The sequence below is a fragment of the Oxyura jamaicensis genome, chromosome 4 (genome assembly GCF_011077185.1).
Source record: "Oxyura jamaicensis isolate SHBP4307 breed ruddy duck chromosome 4, BPBGC_Ojam_1.0, whole genome shotgun sequence".
Classification (NCBI taxonomy): Eukaryota; Metazoa; Chordata; class Aves; order Anseriformes; family Anatidae; genus Oxyura; species Oxyura jamaicensis.
The window spans coordinates 82587589-82612294 of record NC_048896.1 but is presented as its reverse complement, the minus strand read 5'-3'; the positions used below and the strand labels follow the sequence as shown (position 1 = coordinate 82612294).

General features: G+C 38.8%; 2 protein-coding genes and 1 long non-coding RNA gene across 4 annotated transcripts in view; 1 reads left to right on the top strand and 2 right to left on the bottom strand.

Annotated features, from left to right (window-relative positions):
- Positions 1–2188: 2188 nt before the first annotated feature.
- On the top strand, positions 2189–15291 carry ZNF518B (zinc finger protein 518B). Of its 2 annotated transcripts, none has more exons than XM_035324580.1 (2): positions 2189–2448; positions 9191–15291. In XM_035324580.1, exon 2 carries the CDS (start codon positions 9397–9399, stop codon positions 12649–12651), a length of 3255 nt encoding a protein of 1084 aa, XP_035180471.1. In that variant the 5' UTR covers positions 2189–2448; positions 9191–9396; the 3' UTR covers positions 12652–15291. The 2 variants fall into 2 exon arrangements, with proteins under 2 accessions (XP_035180471.1, XP_035180473.1); XM_035324582.1 differs by lacking the exon at positions 2189–2448 and adding an exon at positions 2488–3101.
- Positions 6280–6887, bottom strand: LOC118166036. The gene is made up of 2 exons (XR_004750323.1): positions 6756–6887; positions 6280–6689 (listed from the first exon to the last, which is right to left on the bottom strand). It is a non-coding gene; the product is annotated as an uncharacterized LOC118166036 (long non-coding RNA).
- A 1833-nt stretch (positions 15292–17124) lies between the features above and the next one.
- CLNK (cytokine dependent hematopoietic cell linker) overlaps positions 17125–24706 on the bottom strand; it is a 51858-nt gene continuing 44276 nt past the window's right edge. The window contains exons 16-19 of the mRNA XM_035324583.1: positions 23983–24122; positions 23549–23626; positions 20082–20237; positions 17125–17346 (exon numbers count right to left, since the gene is read on the bottom strand). Of these exons, the coding sequence (XP_035180474.1) occupies positions 17215–17346; positions 20082–20237; positions 23549–23626; positions 23983–24122 (506 nt within the window). The 3' untranslated portion in view covers positions 17125–17214. The remainder of the gene's footprint in view (positions 17347–20081; positions 20238–23548; positions 23627–23982; positions 24123–24706) is intronic.

The window sequence follows — 24706 nt, the reverse complement described above, 5'->3', positions numbered from 1 at the left end:
TAGACCGCAATGAGGTCCCCCCTCAGCCTTCTCTTCTCCAGGCTGAACAGGCCCAGTGACCTCAGCTGCTCTTCATACGTCATCCCCTCCAGGCCCTTCACCATCTTCGTCACCCTCCTCTGGACACTCTCCAACAGCTGAATGTCCTTTTTGTACTGTGGTGCCCAGAACTGCACACAGTACTCAAGGTGAGGCCGCACCGGCACAGAGCAGAGTGGGACGATCACTTCACTTGCCCTACTAGTGATGCCGTGCTTGATGCACCCCAGGATACAGTTGGCCTTCCTGGCTGCCAGGGCACACTGCTGGCTCATATTCAACTTGCTGTCAACCATGACCCCCAGATCCCTCTCTGCGGGGCTGCACTCCAGCGTTTCGTTGCTCAGTCTGTATGTACGGCCAGGGTTGCCTCATCCCAGGTGCAGGACCTGGCACTTGCTTTTGTTAAACTTCATGCGGTTGGTGATCGCCCAGCTCTCCAACCTGTCCAGATCTCTCTGCAGGGCCTTTCCACCCTCGTCCGAGTCCACAACTCCTCCAAGTTTGGTGTCGTCAGCAAATTTGCTCAAAACACCTTCTAGTCCTACATCCAAATCGTTTATAAAGACATTGAGGAGGACTGGCCCTAAAATAGAGCCTTGAGGGACCCCACTAGAGACCTTCCGCCAGCCTGATGTGGCCCCATTTACCACAACCCTTTGAGCCCTGCCCGCCAGCCAATTGCTCACCCATCGTATGATGTTTTTGTTAAGCTGTATGCTGGACATTTTGTCCAGTAGGACTATATGGGAAACCGTGTCAAAAGCCTTGCTGAAGTCCAAAAAGATCACATCAGCTGGTTTCCCTTGGTCGACTAGATGGGTGATCTAAAAAAAAAAAAAAGGAATAAACCAGAACACCACAAAACAGTTTGACCAGCAAAGTCTTTATTTCTTGACTTACTACTTGTGTTACAGAATATGATCTTTTATTTCAGGAATGTTTCTATTGTTTTTGGTTTTCAAGAAAACGATATGCTAAGTGTAACCCATATATATTTATCTTCGCAGAACAGCTGACACAAGCCAGTAAGTGGAAATTACACCAGGTGGCTTTCATGGCATCCACACAGATAATTCCTAGCTATAACTGATTAGATCACAATGTTAGCTATCTCAATGAATAAATTTGGCAAGGCAAAGGCCAATCCACTCCCATAGCCTGTCTGCAACACAGAGTACAGTGAATGCCCATGGTGGAGTAAGAACACAAAATACCACCTGTATCAGTCAGGTGTACCTAGACAACAGCAAGACTAGGTCAAGCCAACTTTTTCCAATGGTACTAGTAAAGACTCATCAGAAGATAAAGCTTACGAGTGGTTCCTTTTATCGCACAGATCCCAGGTAACAGAACAAGCAGGAAAATTGCATACAGCTGTTAAGTCACGTACAGAAAAGCGCCATTTTAAAGACACTTTTTGCAAAGATTCTGGATGCTACGTTAAATGTGGTTTCCTCCTTAAGCATAATAGTTAAATACTGTGGTCATGTTAAAAGGATTTTTAGGAGGTAGGATGCTAAAAGTTTAAACTTTTCTCCCTTCAAATTAGACTATGAACAACTTACTTAAACAGAAATTTAGATTTAATAGGAAGCAACAGAAAACAAGCAACCAGTACACCATAGTGCTACTTAACTGAGCAATCCCTGTTAAATTTAAGCCTATGTCCTGTATTAAATTAAACACTGTGATGTCAGTGGGAATGTAGTGAGATATTGCAACCAACAGACCTCCCTTCAGCCTCTTGTCCAGTCAAAACCCTTCCCTACAAAGGAAAACCAAATGCAGTGCGGTAAGAGCTGCGCCAGCACCAGCAAACAGGGCGCTGTGCAACCCTACTGAGTGCGACACAAGGATGCTTCGCTTCCCGCTGGTTTTCCCGTATCCCTGCGATCTCAGTCACAGGACACACACTGAGCACACAGCAACCCAACGACGAATCCTTCTCCGGTCATCCTTCTGGTAATCACTGGACGCCTTTTAACACCAACCCGGCCTCCTCCTCCTCCACCAGCGCTCCTCTCGTGCCGCGCACGGTTGGTTGACAGCTCGGCGTGCGGGGCCGGGCTGCACTCCCCGCGCCTCCGTGAGGTGGCACCGCTGCGCCGGGCTCTTCTCCCACGGCGTCCCCGCGGGGCCGTGCCCGTCCGGGCCTCACGGTGCGGGCTGGGGCTCGCACCGCGCCTGCGCCGCCGCCGGTGAGCGCGGGGCGCCTCAGTAGAGTTCTACACGGGGCCGCCGGCGGGAACGGCGGCGCGGCGCTGACCAATGGGGCGGCGCGGAGCCTGGCCGCCGCTGAGGTCAGTTCCGCTGCCCGTCGCCGTGGAGAGGGGAGGGCCGGGCCGAAGCAGCATTAGAAGCAGCAGCAGCAGCAGCGGCGGGGGTTGCGGGCGCGCTGTCGCTGGGGTAAGTGCTTCGGGGGCGCCGAGGAGCGGGCGCCTTCTGTGGGGAGAGGTGGAGCGGGCGCCGTGCCTGGAACCGAAGGGAGTCCGTGAAGCGGCTGAGGAAGACAACGCTTTTATCGCCCTCCTCCCAGCCGGGGGGGCACTCCCTCACCGCCGGGCTCCGCCAGACGGTCCCGCGTCGCGGCTGCCCGCCCGCCCGCCTTCCCTTCAGCGGGAGGCCTGCAGGGGATCCCAGCGGCGAGCGCGGGCTGCGGCCCGGCGCAGTGCTGCCCCCTGCGGGCCGCCGGCGGCGTTGCGCGGCGCTGCGGGCGGAGCCGCCTCCTCGCCGGCGGCGGCGGCAGCCAGCGGAGAGCTGCGCGGCCCTGCGGAGGATCCGCCGGCCGCCCGGTCATCCCTCACCGAAGCAAAGGCGCTCCCTCAGCGAGACAGGCCTGGCCTCCGCGGAGGGGCAGCACCGTGTCTGCGTGGGTGGGCTGGATGCCTGAGAAAATCGGGATTTTTTTTTTTTTTTTTGTCTTTATTTTTTTGGTGGTAAGCTGGCGGGTGCTGCTGGCTCGTGGACGCCATGAAGGTGCCGTGGATTCGCTTGGACTCTAAAGCTGTTGTCCAGGTTTGGCGTCTGGGACTTTTTTCTTGAAGAAGAGAAGCTTTCGGGTTAGTAACCACGTTATTGAGCAAATAGAACATCTTGCCTTTTGTATGTAAATTTTGTTCTTTATGATGTTTAGGCGTAAGAATCTCGTAATTAAATATGAAATTAAATTTTGTTGCTACAGAATCTATCATAAAAATATCTTACATTGGACACTAAAGAAAAAATGATGTATAAAATGACAGAATTCTTTTAAAAAATAATCCAGTATTATCATGGATGTTGCTAGCCTATGTGTCCTGAAGCACACATGTAATAAAAAGAAGTCTTTTGTTACGAAGAAGGCTAATGGTATTCTACAGGATTTTGCTAGTATTCTCTTCTGCATTGCTACTGCAATAAAAGGTCATAGTAGTAGGCCCTTTTATTGCAGGTCCTTATGTAAGTGGCTTATTTGATGAGAAATTAAATCTGTAGAGATGAATTTTAGCATCTACATGAGTGTTTTGTGAACTGGTTAAGGAGGAATATGTAATAGAGCTCTTCTCTCCTTCCTTTCCCATTTTCTGTAGTGTCATGCTTCCTTGCTTTGTTGCTTACAGGCCTTAAAGCTTAGAACAAGGCAATACTAAATGCTAGTCAGTGTGCTTTGGATATACAGAGAGATTTTTGAAATGGTTGTAATTTCTGTGAATGGAGAAATATGCAGCATAAATTCATAAGATAATCATACATGTAATGATAACTGAATGAGCATCTCTTTGGACACTGTCTAAAGTATTGCTTTTGATATAGTAGTTATATTAGAGTGCCTTGCTTAGCTTATTGCAATAAGACCACCGAGCAGTTGAATTACGTATCACAGTCTTTTATACGTCAGGTACAGATAAAGCTAGGCCTCAGGCCTAGAGCTTCAAACCTCCATTTCAGTAGAATACTGTGTATTTATATACTGCATTTAATATATATATACCTGCCTTCTTATGATATCCATAAATGTCGATACATTTTTACATTTTTTATCTATGCATTAGAAAAATATTCAGTTACTTTTAATCAATATTTTGCCTAACTTTATACCATAAGTAGTAAACATTCTGAATGTAGTTAATTTTTTTTTTTTCTGTAGAGTGAAATAACTGTATATTTTATAATAAAAGTAAGATTTCAAAACTTGGTTCGTGGTCTTTGTTCTTTCTTAATTATCTGCATTGACATTCCTCATTGATTTTGATTGAAAAGCTTGATGTGAATTTCAGATACAAAAAGCACTATGTCTATGTGATTAGCTGTCATTTTGAAGCAAAATGCAATTTTAAGAAGAAATAATTACAGATAAAATCTCTTTGGTGTATTTGAATAATTTGCCTGTAATACAAAATCAATGCTTTTAATTAGTTGCAATATTATGCAATACTTGCATCAAGCGCTTTGGATCTCTCCCAGTTGTTAGGCCTAAAGCTGGTGGCTGAAAATAGTGGGGTTGTTGGCTAGTCAACCCTTGTTGCTGGGTCAGTAGGACAGTTCACTCAGCTTGCCAGATACAGCCAACCAATACTACATGGCTAGTATATGGCATAGTATGGAGTTGTGAAATGCATACAAGACAAGTTTACGTGGAGATTTAGCTCTTCGCACAGAGACTCGCATTTTGCATGCTATACTCCTGATACAGTGATGCACAGTGTCTTCTAATTCTTTTTAAAATTATTTCTCTTAGGAAATGACTTCAATGGGTTTTTCAGTACCAAAGTAGAGCTTGATTGTTGAGTGTAGTTTGTGAACTTAGTATGTGAGAGGTGTATCCTTTGCTGAAGTAAGGTCTTACTCATATGATCGTGTATGATAAAAACATGCTGCTTGTCACATCCATTTTGTTGATAGCAGTGTATACTTTGAGGTAGAGAAGGGAAGTAAAAGAGCGGAAAATAAATATTTTTCTTTGAAATGATGAACAAAGTCTTAATGTATTTCAAGTTAATGGAAACCTTCATAAATACAGAATAATGGGAAGATGTTAGGAATCCCGGTCTCTGATGGTGGCTGCGTCAGTGGTTTGTAATTTACTGCAGTGCAAAAACTTTGTACTGGATGGATTTGGCATAGACTGCAGAGGATGCCTATCTATTTATTTATTTTTACTTGGTGTTAGTTTTCTAAACTTTATAAAAATGTGATGCCTACTGTTTGGAATATGTTATGACTTCTGTGGATCTGTTGATCTCTATCTTGTGCAGCAAGGTTCAAGATACACTACTTACTGTTATGTACAAGGTGGGAATATTTCCTTTAATTAATTGTCCCTTTTTTCTAATGTCATTGAATAGCAAGTGTTTGGTAGGAGTGAATAAAGTTTGGTTTAACTTCCTGTTACCATTTTTTCATGTGCCTCTGTTTCTTCTTCCAAGTTTTTCCAAAAACAAGATTATCGAGATTTTCAAAGTATTTTCATAAACTTTTTTTAATGAATACATTCTTGTAAAGACTAGAATTGATTTTTGACACTCCTAGTATATTTTTGGTGATTCTTCATCTATCCCATTCCTGCATTTCTATTCAGACTCCTTGTAGGCTTTCAGGTCTTGTTTCAGTGGTGTTTTTGGTTTGGTCTGTGTGCTCTGCATCTGATTGTAACTTGAAAAAATGCAGTATGTATAATTTAATTAAATCTTCTGAAGCACGTCTCTGCTAAAAGTTAATTACCACAATTCTTCAGGGTACTTCCCAGCCTCCCCCCTCCTCTCCCCATTCATGCTGGTATGGAGTGAATGGATGCTGGATTATTGCACCACCTTTCTGTTTGCACATTAATGATCTCATTTTTTTTTTTTTGAAGTAATCAGAAAAAGCAAACTATTTCATTCCTGTATTTAATGAAAAATCAAAACCCAACACATTGCAATGTACTTTGTTTTAGCCAAAATAGTGATAAAATGGAATAGTTTGCATCAAACCTTTCCTGAACAGTTAATAATAATAAAAAAAAAAAGATTCGGGGGGGGAGGGGGAAGGGGTAGATAGACAACAAGGGTGTCATTTCAGCAGCTACTGGTCATTCAGTTCATTTTCACCTTGTACTAGGTTAGGCTGGGATGGAGTTAAATTTTTTAAGAATAGCCTGTATTGGGCTGTGTTTCGAATTTGTGGCTAAAACAGAATTGATAACATACCAGTGTTTTGGCTGATGTTGAACAGTGTTTGCACAATGTCAAGGCTTTTTTTATTTTCCCTCTCTTGCTGCCCCCCCAGCCTCGTAGTGAATAGAAAAGGGGTTTGCAAGAGACTGGGAGGGGACACTGCTGGGACAACTGGTTAGAATTGGCCAGGTGGGTATTTCATACCATAAAACATCCTAATATGCAATAATAATTGGAAGTAGAGGAAAAAGGGGAGAGCTTCCACGGTGGCTGCTGCATGTAGACTGGCTGGGCATTGGTCTGCCTGTGGGAGATGGCGAGTGAGTTCGTTTTTTTCACTGCCTCCCCTACACTTTGCTTCTTACCTTCATTTATGAAACTGTCTTCGTCTCAACCCATGACTTTTCTTGCTCTTGTCCTGCAGTTCACTCCCCTTCCTATTCAGGGAGGGATGGGAACTGAGAGAGAGGCTGTGTGGGTGTTTGGATGCTGTTTGGCTGTAACTGACCACGTCTCAAATGCAGTCACAGTAACTCTGGCAACATTTGAAACCTGGCTTCTAGCAACACTGATTTGAACATAGTATTTGTCACAGATCTGCATAAAGCTTTGATTTGGGGTTATATACCCATTTGTTTTCTCTTTCAAATATTAAACTGCTTGAGTTAGAAAAGTTTAGAAAGACTACTAGCCTGTTCTCTGAGTTACCTCTGTTAAATTCTAGTGCTGCCTTCTTGGGCTGAGCAATCGAGGTTTGTCTGCTAAATTGAAGCATTTTGAAGAAGTTTGACAGTGTTTCCCATGCTTTCTTGGTCTTTGAAGGTGGTGGATTGTTTTTCATGCTGTTCCGGAAGGTGAAGTTTACAGTGTTACAAAAAATAAGAAAATTTTCCATGTATTTAGTCTAATACTGGTATTTGTGATCAGGGTTGTTGATGGCATAAAGTAGGCAATGCTTATCTGCTGGCCAGTTCATGTGGAGTGCAGTTTCAGTATGAGCAGGTAATTGCTAACAGCAAAAAAGGCAAAGACAATATTAATCTAATTTCACCTGTCCCTTTCAAAATGCAGCTTTTTAGTTACTTCTTAAAACTGTACAAATCATCAAAGCGTTTTTGGTCTGGATGCAGCACTTGAGCTCTCCAAGCTCTTGTATAATCTTTCTCCTGAGATAAAGCAGTGGATCTCCTGAATATAGGCCTACCATTTGTCTTTTGTGTCAACAAGATTCATCCCAAGTCTAAAGTTGTATTAGCAGGGGAGAACGGTCCTGAGATCATCAGAAGCGCTTATTTTACTTTCCTCCTGTTATCCAGGTGCTAATGTTACCAATGTTAGATTAAAACAACCAAACAAATCAAACACAAAACTTCAGATCATGATATAGTAATGTATACTTTCCTCCTTTCTGGGAAGCTGCCGTAGATTTGTTTTTCAAGCAGGGATGTAGCTACAGCTGTCTGCATTGTAATGAGATAAGACTGCTGTAGTCCTAAGTGCTACCTACTGGTGAGTTTGAGGTGTGCTGCCATCCATCAGTTAGAGGCTGAAAAGACAATTATCTAACCAGTTTTCTAACTTCTTGCTGTTGTTTGAGGTTACGTCAATTTATATGCTCTTTGTATAGTCCCATCTCTAGGGTAGCATTCTTATAGCAATTAGGAATGTTAGCAGATGGAATGCAGGGAGATGCAAGAAGAACCTTCTGGATTCTTACTCATATCCAGGCATTGTAAAGGTGTTCTGGACTGTCAAGTTCTCATTCAGGTAGTATTATAGTAGTAAGATGCTACTATGTGATCTCAGCTCTGTGAGAGGGTTTTAGAGCCCAAATCAAGCCCTACTCTTTGTAGATAGACATGGAGAGAAACTAGATTTCAGGAGCAGAAATAGCCATCTTCTGTGTGATATATTAAAATGCAGAGGAGTCTAGAAATAACCTCAGGGTCTATATTTGAATGCAGATCTGTGCAACACTATGCCTGAAGTAAGACTGTTTGAGTAAGAAAGGTGTTGAATAGATTTTTACTTGTTACTGTTAGCTTTGGATTTTATCTCATTTTATTTATGTCTCAGAATGATGCTTCACTTGTTTATTTTCCAAATTTCAACGGTCTCAGTTTTGGCAAAAGCTTTTAAAACTGAGATCTTGTTTGTGTTAAATATAGAAAAGTGACAGTAAGTACTAGAACCTGCGGGGCCAAAAGTGTTGCACAAGTGATTGTGGTGGCTTTACACTAATAATATTGTTCTTCCTCTGCCTACCATTGCATTCCTATTTTGCTTGAGTAATACACTTTGTATTATTGGGGTGGAGTGAGTTATTTATGTGCTTACCCACAAGTATGTGTATGTAGAAGTGATTGTACTGTGATATTAATAGAAGTGAAAGTAATTACTTATTGCAGACACAGATTGTTTTGACCTAATTATTTTGAGAATACGTGAAGTAGAAATGTTGTTATGAGTTAGTGTTCAGGACTTCTTGGATCTGGAAATGCTGGCATGGCTTAGAAAATAATTTACATCTATACTTAAGGAATTTTTATGTTAACTTGTTTGTGTGTTTCTAGTAATCCTTGGAGTGGCTTTCTTTTTTCTTACTGCTATTCATAAATGAGTGGCACCTATGGTGTTTGATAATATCTTTTCCTCTGTCAAGGGCTGTATATAAACTGAAATCAAATTCTGGTGCTGAGTTCTGTTACTGAGCATCTTTTTTTCTTAGGCTTAAATACATGTTTTTAAATGGATTTTTTTTTTTTTTCATGACATGGAAGAAACTCTAGGTTTTGTTATATATTAGATCATTTCATGAATTTACAAAGTGAATATAAGCAAACATTAAAAGGTTATTTATTTGGATATGTTTCACGTAGAGTTAATGATTTTATGTGCACAATACAATCAATGTTATATTAACAAATTTGCATGTAGTAATTAAGCTGTAGTTCATTGTAGTTTAGGGATTAGTAAATCATAACTGACCTAATCTTCTACTTTTTATTCCCTAGTGCTGCAAGTTGATTGAATAAAATTAAGGACATGGAATATAACATGGATGCAGTTCCTTGAGCACCATTTCTTCCAAAGAGCATATTTTGCAGATTGGTGGCCCGAATGAGTAATTAATAAGCAGCATACACAAGAGTAATATCAAGAAAATATTGTCTGTTACTGCTCAGTTTGACAAGGCTGCTGCAGATTTGCATCTTCTGAAATGCAATTGAAGAAAATGAGGGAAATTTTACCAAGATTGTACCCTGGCCAAGTTAATGATAAAAATAATTCCTTAACTACATCCCCAAAGCAATCTTCTGAAGATAAAACGAATCCATCAAAAGGGGATGATGACCAGAACTGCCTGTACCAAGGGACTGAGGCTGAGAATAATAAGTTGTCATTGATAAACTGTATAAAATGCAGAAATGTTCAGAAAATTTCAATGCAAGATATAGAAAAGCATAAGAAACTCGGGTGGACTGAAGACAAAAACTTCATCTGTAAGACATGCAGTCATATTCCACCGCCTGCTTTCCATTTTGTTCCTGAAGGTGCCAATGCTGTAGATTTTGAAAAGCATGAAAAAATATCGTCAAGTAGAAAACAGAAAACATTTAAAGTTAAAAACTTTCTGCCAGGTAAATACTACTGTGATAAGTGTAGATTTTCAACACGGGATCCTTTGCAGTATAAAAAGCATATAGATCAACACGAAGAAATTAAATTTATTTGTTCCCAATGTAATTATGTGTCTTACACTAAAGGTGAATTCCAGAGACACTTGGTGAAACACACTGGAACTTTTCCTTATCAGTGTGAATACTGTGAATATGGTGCCGTTAGACATGACTATATAGTAAAACATACAAGAAGAGTACATGAAGCACCCAGAAAACGGCCTTCTAATACTATCATAAACCACAAGCGAAAGAAGGCTTGCTTGCCAAGTAAAAGCACTTTATTTGAAAAGCAGAAATATGAAGAAATTCCTTTTCAAAGTGAGCTTTCAAACTCATCTTCAAATAGGATTTGTGAGATTCCAGAAAGAGTGACTAAAATAGTCTGTTCGTCTCATGATACAGAATGTAGCATAAATGCAACATCAGTACAGGACAAAACAATATCGGAGCCATCTGAAATAAACATGTGTGAGAATCAGAGTGTGGAAGTTGAGGTTTATTCTCCAAAAACGGAACCTTTACAACCTGGAATGCCTTTAACAGTAATTGCACCATCTGAACTTGTAGTTCCTTCTAACTGTTTAGCTCAGATAGTAGAGATTAAAATAGTGAATGGAGCTCAACAGTTAGTTCTTAAACTAATTCCTATGAAAGAAGCAGCTTACAAACCTGTGAATGGTGCTGAAGAGGAACTTGAGTATCAAGGTATAGAACGATCTGTAGAAGGAAAAAAAACATCTCCTGTGATTCAAAATGAGTTACTAACCATGGAAGTGAATGTAGACAAGTTATCCAGTGTTAGTAACCGGCTTAATTTGGAGAATACATGCAACAAAAATTCCGAATGTCTTTGTTCTTCGGATTCTCAGTGCTCAGACTACAACTCTGTATCTATACAGAGAGAAGATGCATCAAAATTATGCCTTCATTTGGTAAAAAGTATTGATGTGCATTCAGGTGTTGCAGAGCTTTATTCTCAGTCTCTGGTGACTAGTAGTACTGGAAAAAAAAATGATCTTAAATCCACAAAGTGGGAAGTAGATGGAAAAAATAACTTACATTATGATATGTATTGTTATGAAGGAGGTGTGGATATATCCCATCCAGAATATGCCACTGTTTCTGAAGATAAAAGTTTGAAGAACATTTCAGTAAAGGCTACTCAGGAGGGCAAAACATTTTATTCTGCTGCAGTCCTTAAACAAAAAGATACATTGCCTCTAAAGAGGGATGACAAAGAATGTAGGAATCTGGTAGTTAGCTCTGCAGAAACACATCTAACTGGTAAGGGTTTTGATAAAAAATCTGTTACATGTTCTGAAGTAGAAAAAAACTTTAATTTCACTAAAACTCCACCTTGGGAGGACATGACTTCTGACTTTAGCAAAGTAAAGAAAGCTGAAACCATAAGTCCAAAAAACAATCTTCTTCTGGAATCATTAGAACTACAGAAAATGGAGAATAAAAGCAATCCTTTTGAGGGACCTGTTATTTCATCTGTATTTTCTCTTAGTTCTGGGGCTCAAAATGTTCCAGAGGGCGTCAGATGGGATGATACAACATGCAATAAGAAGTCAGCAACATTGCTGTGTAGAAAGATTGCTCAGCTCATGTCTGCTGCTGAATCTAACATGAAATCTATGCCTTTGAGATGTCAAGCTTCTAGTAAGAAGGTGCATTTCCCTCAGGAAAATTCAGCAAGCTGTGAGAGAGTCGTTCCTACCACTGAATTGGAACAAGCTATGTCTTCCCCTCAAGTGCATGGTGGAAGTAGTGTGATTAGTAGTGACGAACACAGTAGCGAGCAGCTGCTTACATTTGCGAGAACATCTAAAAGCAGGGTAACTAAAAATTCCAACGTTGCTACTCCAGTGTTTATCCCCAAAGGGACAGTGTTGAGGGTGCTTAATGCTACTAGTAGTCAAAACTCTAAAGGAATAGAGAAGAGGAATGAAGTATCAGCTCCTTCTGTGTATTGCAATGAAATGCTTTTGCCTCGCCCGGTTCCTGTTAGTGTTTCTGAGAAATTTAGCAGTAATTTGCCACATTTGCCTAATCAGATTGAACCAAATGCTCAGTCTCGAAGTCTACCGCTCAGGCAAAGACCAAGGCGAGAAGCAAGTATTAAAAATAGCAAACAAAATGGTGTACCATATCAGAAAAGCAGTGATGTGAGTAAGCAAAGCAAACACTATTCAAAAAGTCAACTAGGACCCAAAAATAAGGTAAAACAAGCAAGCTTCAGGGAACTTCCTAAGAGGAAAACAAGAACTCAGTCAGAAACCAGTTCAAGTTCTGACATGTCGTATCTATTGACAGCACGACGTCTTCGGCTTGTCCCTCTGAGAATGAATCAGTTGATCAAATGCCCTCGTCGCAACCAGCCAGTTGTTGTACTAAACCATCCTGACGTTGACACGCCAGAGATAATTAATGTCATGAAGACTATCAACAAGTATAAAGGTCATGTCCTGAAAGTAGTTCTATCAGAAAGGACAAGTAGTTGCCTTGGTGTCAAACGTTATCGAAAGCGTCTTACTCTTCAGAATTGTGAGACAGGAAGCCAAGCAAAAAAGCAGAATATGCTAAAAATGAAACTAAAAAAGACCCATAAAAACAATTACCAGGTGGTGGAAGCTTCACCAGCTGAAACACTTCAGTGTATGTTTAAGTGTTGGTTTTGTGGAAGAGTATATATGGACCAAGAAGAATGGATAAGTCATGGACAAAGGCACTTGATAGAGGCAACTAAGGGTTGGGATGTTCTTTCTCTTCCAGTGAAGAATCATTAAGTGAGAGGTGTTGTTGTTGTAGTATTTTTTGTTTGTTTTTAAATCTCAGTTTTAATGGGTGCCATCAATTTGTTTGGAAAGGAAAACAAAAAAAACACTTTGTGAGATCTCTACTGTTAGCAAAGTGGGAGACAAGAACAGAATTAGAGAGATACTGAGAAGCTTATAATGAGGACTAAGCACTACTTTGCACTCACAGTTGAAATTTTTGTTGGAGGTCAACTTCATCTATTCCATAAGATAAATTTGAAAAAGATTTGCTATGCAAGCATTTTTTATTTGCCATTCTCTGTGTTAGAATAGTGTGCTATAACTGAGTTGTTCTAGGTCTGTATGAATTAAAATCTTAGACTATGGGATCTGTCTCACAGGGTTTAATTTTTTTTTTTGTTACAGCATGGTGTTTCAGAGATTAGGCATATATGTAGTGAAAAGCACCTTCAATCTTCAGTGGGCAGCAAGTGTATATCAGTTTTTAGTGGCAATTTATGTACCAAGCAGAGAAAGTAAAACTTAAATGCAAGCACTCCGTTTCAGTGGAAGAAAACCACCTCCACTGACTTCCAAGGAATACAAGTGTGTAAATGAAGAATCTGTGAGATCAGAGTTATTCCCACTAGGCCAAATAGCACTAAAAAGATTAATTCTGTGTAGTACTTAGTCTTTACCTAGAATGTATTGTGTAGAGATGAGAAGGAGAGCACAAGACTGTCAAGCTTTTTGTACTACTGCCTTTGTTCTGAGCAGGCAGAGCCAGAGATACCACCAAACTTGGACTGATAGGAGAGAGAAGCTTTTCTTCATGTGGTCTCAACAGATTGTTCTGAAATCTGAGGAGTTAATAGCCAAACATAAACCTTCTAATACCATGTGTGTAGTCTGATAGGAACACATTTGCAGAATTGGGCATTTGGTTAAAACTTCAGTCAGTAGGTTAATGCTTACTTACAGGGGAAGCTTGCTGAAGAGGAAAGACTTTTCAAAATGAAAAACAGTGTTGCACAACATTGACAGTGTTGAAGCAGATTTTCAGTGCAATCTTTCATCCTTCTTAATCTTAAAATTTTAGATGTTGCTAGAATATATTTTTTGTAGGTGTCAATTCATACAAGCATGTGCCTAGTTACATATGTACCTATAATATCTACTGACTTCAGTGCAGTATAAACATTGCTCAGTTGCGTAAACACGTTTCTCAGTCAGGGCCAAATTTCGAGATTTTACAGAAGAGGGATGGTTATTACTGCACATGAACAATACATGTTTTTCTTCATCTGTCAATTTTAAATCATTCTATTTTAAAATCATATAGAATGAATTATATTGAAGCACACAATTGCAATTAAAATCACCTATTACATTTTTAAAGATAAGAAAATACTGGCTGTAATGCTGGATGTTTATTGTATGTTTGAACTGGGACTACTCTTTTGAAAAACTGGTAGTTCCTAACTCTTCTTTTCGCTGTTGGTGCATTTTTGTAAACAGTTGAACTAAGCTGGGAATATTTTTTTATACACTCTGGCAGATTATACATTGTTTTAATAAAGTATGTATGGTATCTGTATTGAAATGTAAATATTTTAAATCTATAAAATACATCTGACTGAGGCTTATTTTAAAAAAACAGTTAAAACATTGCTTTCCAAGCATTTTGCAATAGTATTAAAATCCTTCAGATATTTGGTGCTTTAAGTGAGATCTTTTTCATCACACATTGAAAAATTTTGTATCGTTTGTATCATAGACTAACCTATTCCACAGAACAAACTTCCTTTTGTCTGCTTTGTCAGTAATAACGAAATGACAGTTCTCATTTTGTATTCAAATGAAATTATATTTTTTTAGATGGGTACGCTAGAGGGTTTTTTCACTTCATGTACTTTTATGCCAAACCTAACAATACTATTTGCATTTTTGATTCTGAAAATATTTTCCATTTCAAAACTTTGGCCTATCACATACAATAAATATTGAAATTGTTAACATAAGAAAAACATGGCTAAAATTCCTCCTTTGTTTAAACTCTTTCAGTCCAGGTTACTGTTTGAATTGATTTTGTTTCTGTAGAAGCTACTAAATAAAATGGCTTTGATTTTTCTTCTTAAGAGTTGTCACTGGCAAAACTAGAACATTCCTAGTGAAAGCTGTAATCTGTGTGCATGTGGAAAAAGTGTTGCTGCTCAACATTATAAACTGTAGGTGGTTTAAGTATACTAGTAATGCTTGTCTTTAGTAAGCAACTTTGCTGGTTTAGTAAACATCTACAAGGCTTTGTATGCCACTGACATGGTCTCCTATCTAAATTGTTAAGCTGTTTTATTTTCTCATGGGTTTAATGTAGAAAAAAATATTTTTTTTTAACATGGAAACCTTCCACAAGCTAATTTCTGTGGTGACTTTAAACATCTGAAAGTAGATTACATCATGCCTCTCTTCCTTTTCATGAGGTTTGCCAAACTCTACTTAGCAGCTTCTCTTCTGTTGATTTTTTGGTTCTAATGATCAGATAATGTCATGTGAAAATAATTTCCTTCATATTTAATACTCTCAGTGGTTTGAGAGAAATAATTGTAATAAATGTTCCTTTGCATTCTGATGCAGCATGGAGAAATAAAAAGATTGCAAGGAAGTCAACAAGCGTTAAATTCATGTAGCGCTAGTCTGTGCAACTACACAGTGCATCATAAATTGGGTTGGAATGTCATGTTCTGGGCTTTAATGCTTTTATTCTTCTTGGTCCTGTTCTGTAAGGATAAAGTACCTGAGGTTGCTTTCTTGGTGTATTCCAATTACCTCATTAAACTTCTCAGCATGCTGAGGAAAGAAGATTATTAATGCTTTACAGAACAGCTCTAACCTTGCCTTTCATATTCGTACGGAAAATTAAGTTAAACTTCCCCAAACTCAGATACGAATATATATATATATATATTTTTTTTTCTGAAAAATAATTTCTGACCCACTTTGATAAACGCTGGAACATTTTTAGGTGACTCTGAAACAATTTAACTGCTCCTACTAATGAATTTTATCTGTACACTTGAGCATAGTGAGAACTGGGGGACTGCTTGCATAATGGTCCTAACATATGTTTGAAAGTTCAAATGTGGAATACAAGTATCTGTTACTTCAGTGATTGCTTTGTCCCTCCACCCTGGCCTCAAGCTGGGGAGACTGAGGGAGTGGCACACCACCAGCTCTGTTCTCAGCCCCCCCTTCCCATGCTTTTGTCTTCCACAAGCAGTGCTTTGCTCCTGCCACTCTGACCCTGCCTCAGGCAACGTTAGGGGCACCTCTGGTCAGCAGGGTGGGGTGTCCTGTGGAAATTCTACAAAATATGTGGTTGTGCCTGCTGTGCTGTCAGTCTGGACTGCCAAAGCACAAAGGCATGGGCAGACAGAGGGATGTGTATCAATAGCTCAGCATGTTCATTCCCAACTCTCAGTATTATGCTGTGTAAAGCAGGAAGGTATGAAGGGGAGAAGTATGATCGCAAAAGAAGAGCGAGGCACATTTCTCCCAAGAGCAATAGTTATAAGGGAGAGTCTAAAACCCAAGACCCAACCCTAGACCCTGCCTAGAAAGACAATGCCTAAGAGAATCTGAACAACCATAATGTTTATGGGTGACACTAACTTTGTTGATGACACCAAGGCAAGTGGTGCACTTGATATCCCTGTTGGAAAGTGATTTTATCAGGAGGGACCCTGACAGATGCGAGAACTGGGGCCATGTGAACCTCACGAAGTTCAGCAAGGGCATGTGCAAGTTCCTGCATCTGGGTTGGTGAGATCTCCCATGTCTGTACAGGCTGGGTGTGGACGTGTAGATGTGGTGCTTAGGGACGTGGTTTAGTGGTAGACTTGGCAGTGCTAGGTTAACAGTTGGACTTGATGATCTCAGAGGTCTTTTCCAACCTAAACAATTCTATGATTCTACTTAAGGTGAAGAATATGTGTTAGTTAACCAATAAGAGTCTTTATTGCTAAAGGTAGCCTTAGAATCTGCTCCAATACATCAGCTGATACCCATTGACTTCAGTGGCTGCTGAGCAGGGCTTTTTGTTGTGCAAATACATATGCACGCTGAATGAAAGTGTTAAACAGTGAATACTCTGATAAATAGCATTTGGTGTGTATTTTTAAAAGCAAGAATATATTTAATATGACTACAATGTGTTTTATTAGGCTTTGCTACTAACTGAGCTTCAGTGATGTTTAGGTAAGCAAGACTGGTTTTCATCTTGTATTAGCAGGTACAATGCAAGATAAGCAAATAGCTCAACTGTTGTCAAAGTATCAGGAATCAGTCTTTTAACACTTTTCTGTGAATTAATACAATGTGAGGTTCACTTACATCTATTGGATAAAAACAAATTGCAACAAATCAAAAATACAGTAATCTATAATCCAAGTTGGAGAGAAGTTTTTTAGGACAGCATTTAGAATGCTTCATAATATGAATGCTTCATTACTCACAGGCTAATCTGTTTTTTGACATATGTAAATAATTATTCTATTTACATGTATACAGCAGTGGGTGATGTTGAGGCAGAAAATATCATTTGCGTAACTTGAATGGATATGTAAGGTAGCATTGTTCTCTCTGGATTCCTGCCTTATCCTTTCCATCGATGAGTGTGATGGGAACGTATTTGTAGAAGTCAATGATTTCTTTCACAGAATTAAATTTCTGTGGGAAAAGAAAAATTGTAATTATTGATTGACACTGCAAGTGCTATATGTTTTTGTCTATAGCATTAAAAGAATTGCAAGTAACAGCATTAGAAGTATGCAATATTTTGCATAGAATTATGATTGGGCAGAAGCTATCAAAAGGAAAAGCAACGGGATTTAATCCTCTTATTTTCTTTTTGTCTCCATCTTGTGTGATAGAAAGCAGCTGTCTGCTTGGAGCAAGAGGGAAGCTTGTCTAACCCCAGGAATGCAGTGTCACCCATAAAAGTCTGTGATAGCAGATGCAGTGATAGGTTTGGAAAAGATGAAGCAACTTTAACTTATTCCTAACTTTATCCTATCAAAATTACTCTTAGTTTGTAGTACATGATATACTGCTGGTTTCTCTTTTTTTTTTTTTTTTTTTTTTTTTGTTTTTGTTTTTGTTTTTGTTTTGTTTTGTTTGTTTATTTTTTACATGTACCTTTTATTTTCCCATTTGATTTGCCAATGAAGTCACTATAAAATCCCTTTAATGTACGAGATCAGGAGGGTTTCAGCAGAGTTTTAATTTTGTTCCCTGCTGTGAGAAACAATAATGTCCCTTAAGCCCATTCATAAAATGATGAATGTTTGGTTCGAGGTTCCTGAACTGATCAAGTTGCAACCGAACCATTCTCAAACACGTTGAGGTGATCAACATGAGCTGGCAATGTGTGCTTGCAGCCCAGAAAGCCAACCATGTCCTGGGCTGCATCAAAAGAAGTATGGCCAGCAGGGTGAGGGAGGGGATTCTCTCCCACTGCTCTGCTCTTGTGAGACCACAGCTAGAGTGCTGGATTCAGGTCTGGGGCCCCCCAGCACAAGAAGAACATGGATGTATTAGAATGAGTCCAGAGGAGGGCCATGAAGATGATCAAAGGTCTGGAGCACCTCTCCTGTGAAGACAGGCAGAGGGAGCTGGGGTTGTTCAGCCTGGAGAAGAGAAGGCTCCAGGGAGAGAGATCTTATAGAGGCCTTCCAGTACCTGAAGGAGGTTTACAGGAAAGCTGGGAAGGGACTCTTTGTCAGGGAATGTAGGGATAGGACAGGGGTAATGGTTTTAAACTAAAAGAGGGGAGATTTAGATTAGATATTAGGAAGAAATTCTTTCCTATGAGGGTGGTGAGGCACTGAAACAGGTTGCCCAGAGAAACTGTGGATGCCCCATCCCTGGAGATGTTCAAGGCCAGGTCGGATGGGGCTTTGAGCAACCTGGTCTAGTGGAAGGTGTCCATGCCCATGGCAAATCATTCTATGATTCTATGAAAGGTACCCTCACCTGTCCTACTGGTGAGAATCCGTCCTTGATACTGCCATTCTGATGGTTAGCAAAACTCTACTTCTCTACTTTCCAGTCAATTCATTAGTAATCAGCTTGTGTCATTGGCTTTCAATTTAAATGGTACTCTTCCCTCTGTGTGTAACTTCAGAGCTTTTGCAGGTGAGACAAACTGACTTCTAACTTTAACTCTAGAGGTAAGTGATCCATTTCTGTCATGGACCCGTTACGTGATGTGTGATCACACCACTGTTTTTCATCTTGAGCTATTCTTTGGATTCATTGTCAAGTCATGAGAACTGTACACAGAAATGCAAGTGTACTGTATAGTACTTTTAGTGCTGTTTCTAGAAGAAATGCATGGCTTATTCTATCACATTTCCTATATTCACAGGCATACTGTACACACGATAGTATCTCATGGTAATCACTATCACTTCCACCCGATCCACACCCAGTTTATAACAAGAGGATCAGATGAAATCTGATTTGGTGATCTTGTATTTTTTTTAAGATCAAAATTACTTGATTCAAAGCAAATGTGCTATTTTTTAAAAAGCATTTGTAATTTTTACTAATATAATTTTGATCCATTCTGCTAAAATCATGTGTTTTGTATGTAGCAGATTAGCAAAGTAGATAATATTTAATTAGAAAGTAGAAAATATTTAATTTTAGTGTCATGATGAGCTTTAAATGTGAGCAAAGATTTGAGTTGTTTGTCAAAAGAACTGTGTACAAGAAAAATAGCAGTGTTATCTGTGGATCTTTAATGAAAACTAACTGGAATGGGGGCAGGCAATAACCAAGTAAATAGTGTTTCCTTGGAAAAATAACCCTCCCACATTATTTCGTAGCTTCTGAATATCCTTTGTCTCATATTTTTCCTACTTCCTCATCTCTTTTTAAAGATATTGATTCACCTTTTGTTATATGAGGGACAGACAATTAGAGAATCTGGTTGATTTTGTAGCAATAGCAGCAACAGACCATGCTGCCAGATGGATGGAGTTGTATAGATTTTAAAATCTATGCTTATCTTAACAAATTACAAAGTATGCTAAAATTATAGGTATAAAGATGTATACCTGGAAAAGGAGGAGTTTCTGCTTTGCTTTGCAGGTGATACTTACAGGATAGGTAGAAATATTATACATGTGTAGGAAATTTTCATAGTTATTTAAATCAGTATTTGAGCATGGCATGTAAAATTATGTTTTCAATTACTGTCTTGAAGTTACTTGAAACATTGAGACATTTGAAACACCAGTATTGTAAAAGAAACTAATGAAACAGCAAATTTGTTACGTGGGGAAGTTTATAATAAATCTTTGGTGTTAAGATCTTGTGAAATGCAACACAAAATAGACAATATACAATAAAATAGACAAATATACAATAAAATAGGCAATAGAGGTCATTTTACTTACATCATCTCCTCTGAGCCCTGTTCCCAGTGCATACTGTTGGCTGTCTTCTAGAAAACGTACTTTAATGTTGTATACTCTTCTTCCATAATAGACAACCAAAACATATGGTTCAGTGTGTGATTTCTTTGAACAGTCTCTAACCAAGAAAGTCTCATCCTGTGTGACACAATAATGTTAGTAGTAGTTATAGTAGTTACTATAATAGTTATAGTAGTTATACCTGTAAATCCTGGTAAAAGTGTATCATAACATTTGCCTAGAGCTGGTGTTTGGTTTTAAATCTTGCAAAACTAGTTAATTTTAACAGTGCAATGTTATACTGTATCAAGAAAATACATTTTTAAATTAAGTTTGATGGTAGGCAGTTTAGCAAAGCACTTTCTTTAAATGTAGTGAAACTGTGTTAAAATCAATAATTTCCATGAGTCAAATATAATTAGCATACACTTTGACTGATGATAGTGAAAAGCATGGCTTGATCAACGCTGCTTCTTGTACAATGTTAAGCTGAAATCTTTATTGAAGCTCCATGCTAGTAAATAATCTTAAAATGCAAATGGGATATCAAAAGTCAAAACAATTAAAAGAAAAAAAGTTACTGAGTAACAATAGGTAGGAAGAAAGGACAGATAATGACATTTTTAAAAAACAGTGTGTGATTTTGGTTAATTTCCTTTGGATAGAATAATGATTTATGATACAAGGACATGGTGTATTTAATGATTGTTATGACCTCTTAGTTTCAAATTGTAGTGAGTCTTAAGCTGGTGTGATACGTATTTACACTATGGGGGTAACCTGGGTGTGTAATAAGTCCTTTATGTAATTACTACAACAGTTTCAATTATAGTTTCTGTTTTTAGGGACATGCAATATTAAAGACACCCATGAAGTGTAACAGTGAATATAGAAATAATACTGAAAAATAGCTTTGTCCACTTAATGTGTGTTCAGAGTTGACACCCATGCAGAACTAGCCTGTAAGTTGTTCATATACATAAAGTTCAGTATGCAATTAAATGGTTGGATGATTGATTTTAGCAATTTCATTCAACACAGTGAAGATTTTCATATGTGTAAAGAGTTCATGAATCTAAATATTTGTTAGAAAATGTTTCAAATTCTGTGATCTGGCTGTCTAGTATTACTCTTTTGTAGGAAGACCTGAGAAGAAGAAAGTTACCAGTGATGGAGCTAAGATTCCAACATTAATTCCTTCATTAGACTCTATCTAATTCTGATTTGTGCCAACTTGATATTTCTCATTCATGCAGTAGAGGAGAAAAGGAAGGAAAAACAAAATGTCACTTTTTCAAAATTACTCCTCTTGATTGTATGGAGTGTGTTCTCATATATATGGTTTTATTTTATTTTTTCTAAGCTACAACAATGTTTGAGACCAGAGTGAAATATGTAAATCAGAGAATCAGAAAAGCTAAGAACCTCTGACAAATCAAAGCATCTCACAAGTTTTTAGATTCTATGCGAATAATAACATATTATTGTCACTGTAGTTGGAACTACAGGAATTTCTGACAAGAATTGCCAACTGCACCAGGAGACCTGAGCTTTTTTTTAAGGATGCGCAGCTAATGAAGAAACCAAGAGATGACGTTAATCAAGGAATGCTATTAATCTTATTATATCTGATTCTGTGCTTGCTGCAATCAGTAGTAGAACCCATGCTGTGGGGTGCAAGACTTTTTTTCTGGCCAGAAATCAGATATGAGAAACACAAAAGTGAGGGAAAAAATCTATTTATGCATTTCAGTGAGACTGCTAATATTGAAGAAAGCTGCTACAGTGTATTTCTACAAGAATGTTAAAAAATATAATCACTAATTCTTAAATGGATACTTTTTGGGATTTTCACAGGTAGCTAAGGATAGGAGGTGTACTGATTTACTTTTGAATAGCTGAAAATCACTATGCTATTCCCAGCAGATGCTATGAATAAATTGAAGTCCAAAAAATATGCCTACATTGTTGTTCTTGCTGATAGCCACCCTGGGTGCAAAGCATTGAGCTGTGAGCCAGGATCTGGTATCAGAAATAATGCCCACACTCAGCTGTTACCAAAAGCACACCTTTACTAACTGCTTCTAATTTACGCTCCCCTACACAATCACAGAGCGGCTGTATGCTTTGCTTTCCAAACTCTTTTCAGAGTGGCCAGTTCAGTATAGTGTAGTCAAATAGAGATCTGATGGGAGGCCTCAAGCCATTGAATGCAATTAGAAAGAGCTCACTGAGAATCTGCCATCTCTCTCCCGTTTGCCCTGGGATCCCATACTGTATTTAAAATTATTATGCATAGAAGTATTCTAAAGAAACACTGTAAAACCCTATCAGACTGGAAGCCCAGTGGAAGAAGTTAAATCACCACAGAAAAAAATAAAAACACTGGTATAACTTGATGCTAGCGCTCTTTGGCTTGTCTGTCCTCAGCAACCCTTCACAGCTCATTCTGATGTGGGTCTGCCAGAACACCAGGGCAGCCACCAGTACGTGTAGGACCCCTTGTGTTGTGTGGGGCCCCAGCCCTTCGAAACTCCCCACTGGCTGTTAACCCCCGGCTGTACATCAGTCCTCATGGTCCTGACTCCTTCGGTGACTGCAACTCTCTGAGAGGTTTTGTGCTAAAATTGCCCTCAAAACCAGCAATCACTGCATTCTATTATATTAATAAGTAAATAAATCCAGCCCTTCACAGTTTGGGGTACTGTGGGTTGGCTGATGGGTTGGAATGTGTCTTTGACGTTTCAGCCCTAAAGGCTTGCTTTCGGTCTCTGAAGTAGTTACAAGATAAATGGATAAATGGATAAATGGATAAATGGATTTTGTGCCTTTTTGTGCCTTTTGTTGACCATACCACAAACCTTTTTTAAACCCAACAGAATTATTTTTATCTACCCGCATTGCCCAGAGTGAGACAGTGAGAGCAGAGTGTCTTTCATGTAGGTCACAAGCCAGTGCCAGCTGCCCCGGCCGCTGGGCACTGCTCAGAGCACTCTGCTCAGCGCCTCCTGCTCCCAGGAGTCATCTGTCCTTCTGCTCACCCCACACCCTCCAGGCTGTGCTTTGCAAAACACTTAAGCATAATAATGACTGCAAAACAGCAAGATAGGTAGATGCCCATATGACTAGTAGTTAATTAGAAATAAATACTGAAACGTACTCCTGTCCTTAATCCTGTTGATAATGTCTGATGTGTTAATTAGTAAACTACTTGTTGGTGTATGTATGTTTGGTAGTGTGGCAATTAAAAATTTTAATGTAAGTTTGTTTATCAGAAATGCAATAAAATCAGTTGACAATATTTTTAACTCTTTCTATATTTTGTATCAAATCTAAGTTGTCACAGATCGTATGGTTAGTTCACAGAAACATTGTAAGTCATTGAGGACAGTTTAAAGACATTTTCTCCAAGATTTTGAACCACAGATTTCAAGATAGATTATACTTACGGTGTTCTCCTGTAACAGTGCCACCTCTGCTTCATGGCGATCGTATTCTCCAATGTACCATTCGTATTTGTTTAAGTCCTTAATTTTAAGATATCGTAATCAGTGTATAGAAATTAACCACAGACGGTTGCAACAAATCCCAGTGAAAACTGATTAAATCAAGTTTGCTTTTAAAGCAAATTTATCATGGTTTATTAAAATAATTATAATGCATCTATGTCTAGAAATTGTTTTGGAAAATCTCTTTCAAATTGAACATCTAAATTCTTATCATGTTGGATTGTTTTCAAGGGTGTTGAAAGCCCACAGGTTTCAGACTAATTTCTTAGACAAATATTTAGAAGGCCGTATTTCTTAGTTGTGCACATGCTATACAGAGTGATAATCCCATTTAAAAAACAACCATGTCTTCATTAAGCAAAGCATTCTTTTACCTTTTCAATGGGCTGGGTAAGAGATTTCATTTCCCGTTTTACAAGTGTATGTTTTTTGAACGGTTTGTTTTCAGATGATGTGCACTGTATAGGAGATGGTGACCTCTTCACTGACACATCCTCCACATTTAATGTGGGCCCTGTAAAAGTAAATTCAGAAAGAAAAAAAGTCATATTTTTTAAACTTAATTTTAAACTTCATTTTACCATATCTGTTTTACACTATAGAACAGCATTTACAGTTTGGAATTGCAGTTTTGTGTTTTCAGCCTTTAAAATTTAGAACTGTTATGACTGCTCTCTTGCTAATACAGGACAGGTGATTTCAGATCCATGCCCTAAGAAATTTAAGACATGAGTTTTCTGATGCCTTTTAACTGACATCACTCTACTGACATCACTTGTACTCGTAAGCATAGCAAAATATTATATGTAAATTACAATAAAATATAAAATACTAAATAAAATAATAAACACGGGGACATTTATGTTCTACAAGTGTAATTCTGCTCTGCATTTACCTTTCAAACTCATTGCATTTGTATTGTATCCAAGCATATTAAAGCTCCTCATTTATCCTGTTGCCAGATGGCATTATTTCCACCAAGCCTTAGAGGATTCAAGGCTCTGTTGTGCTGACAAATTTCAGTTTTCTCTGAAGCTCACTGCAGTGAATAAATTTAGGGCCAGGCCTCATTTTTGGGATACAGAGAACTGAATTTGC

What these genes read in the sequence shown, in the direction of transcription:
- ZNF518B (XM_035324580.1), top strand. Translation starts at nt 9,397, where the DNA reads ATGCAATTGAAGAAAATGAGGGAAATTTTACCAAGATTGTACCCTGGC.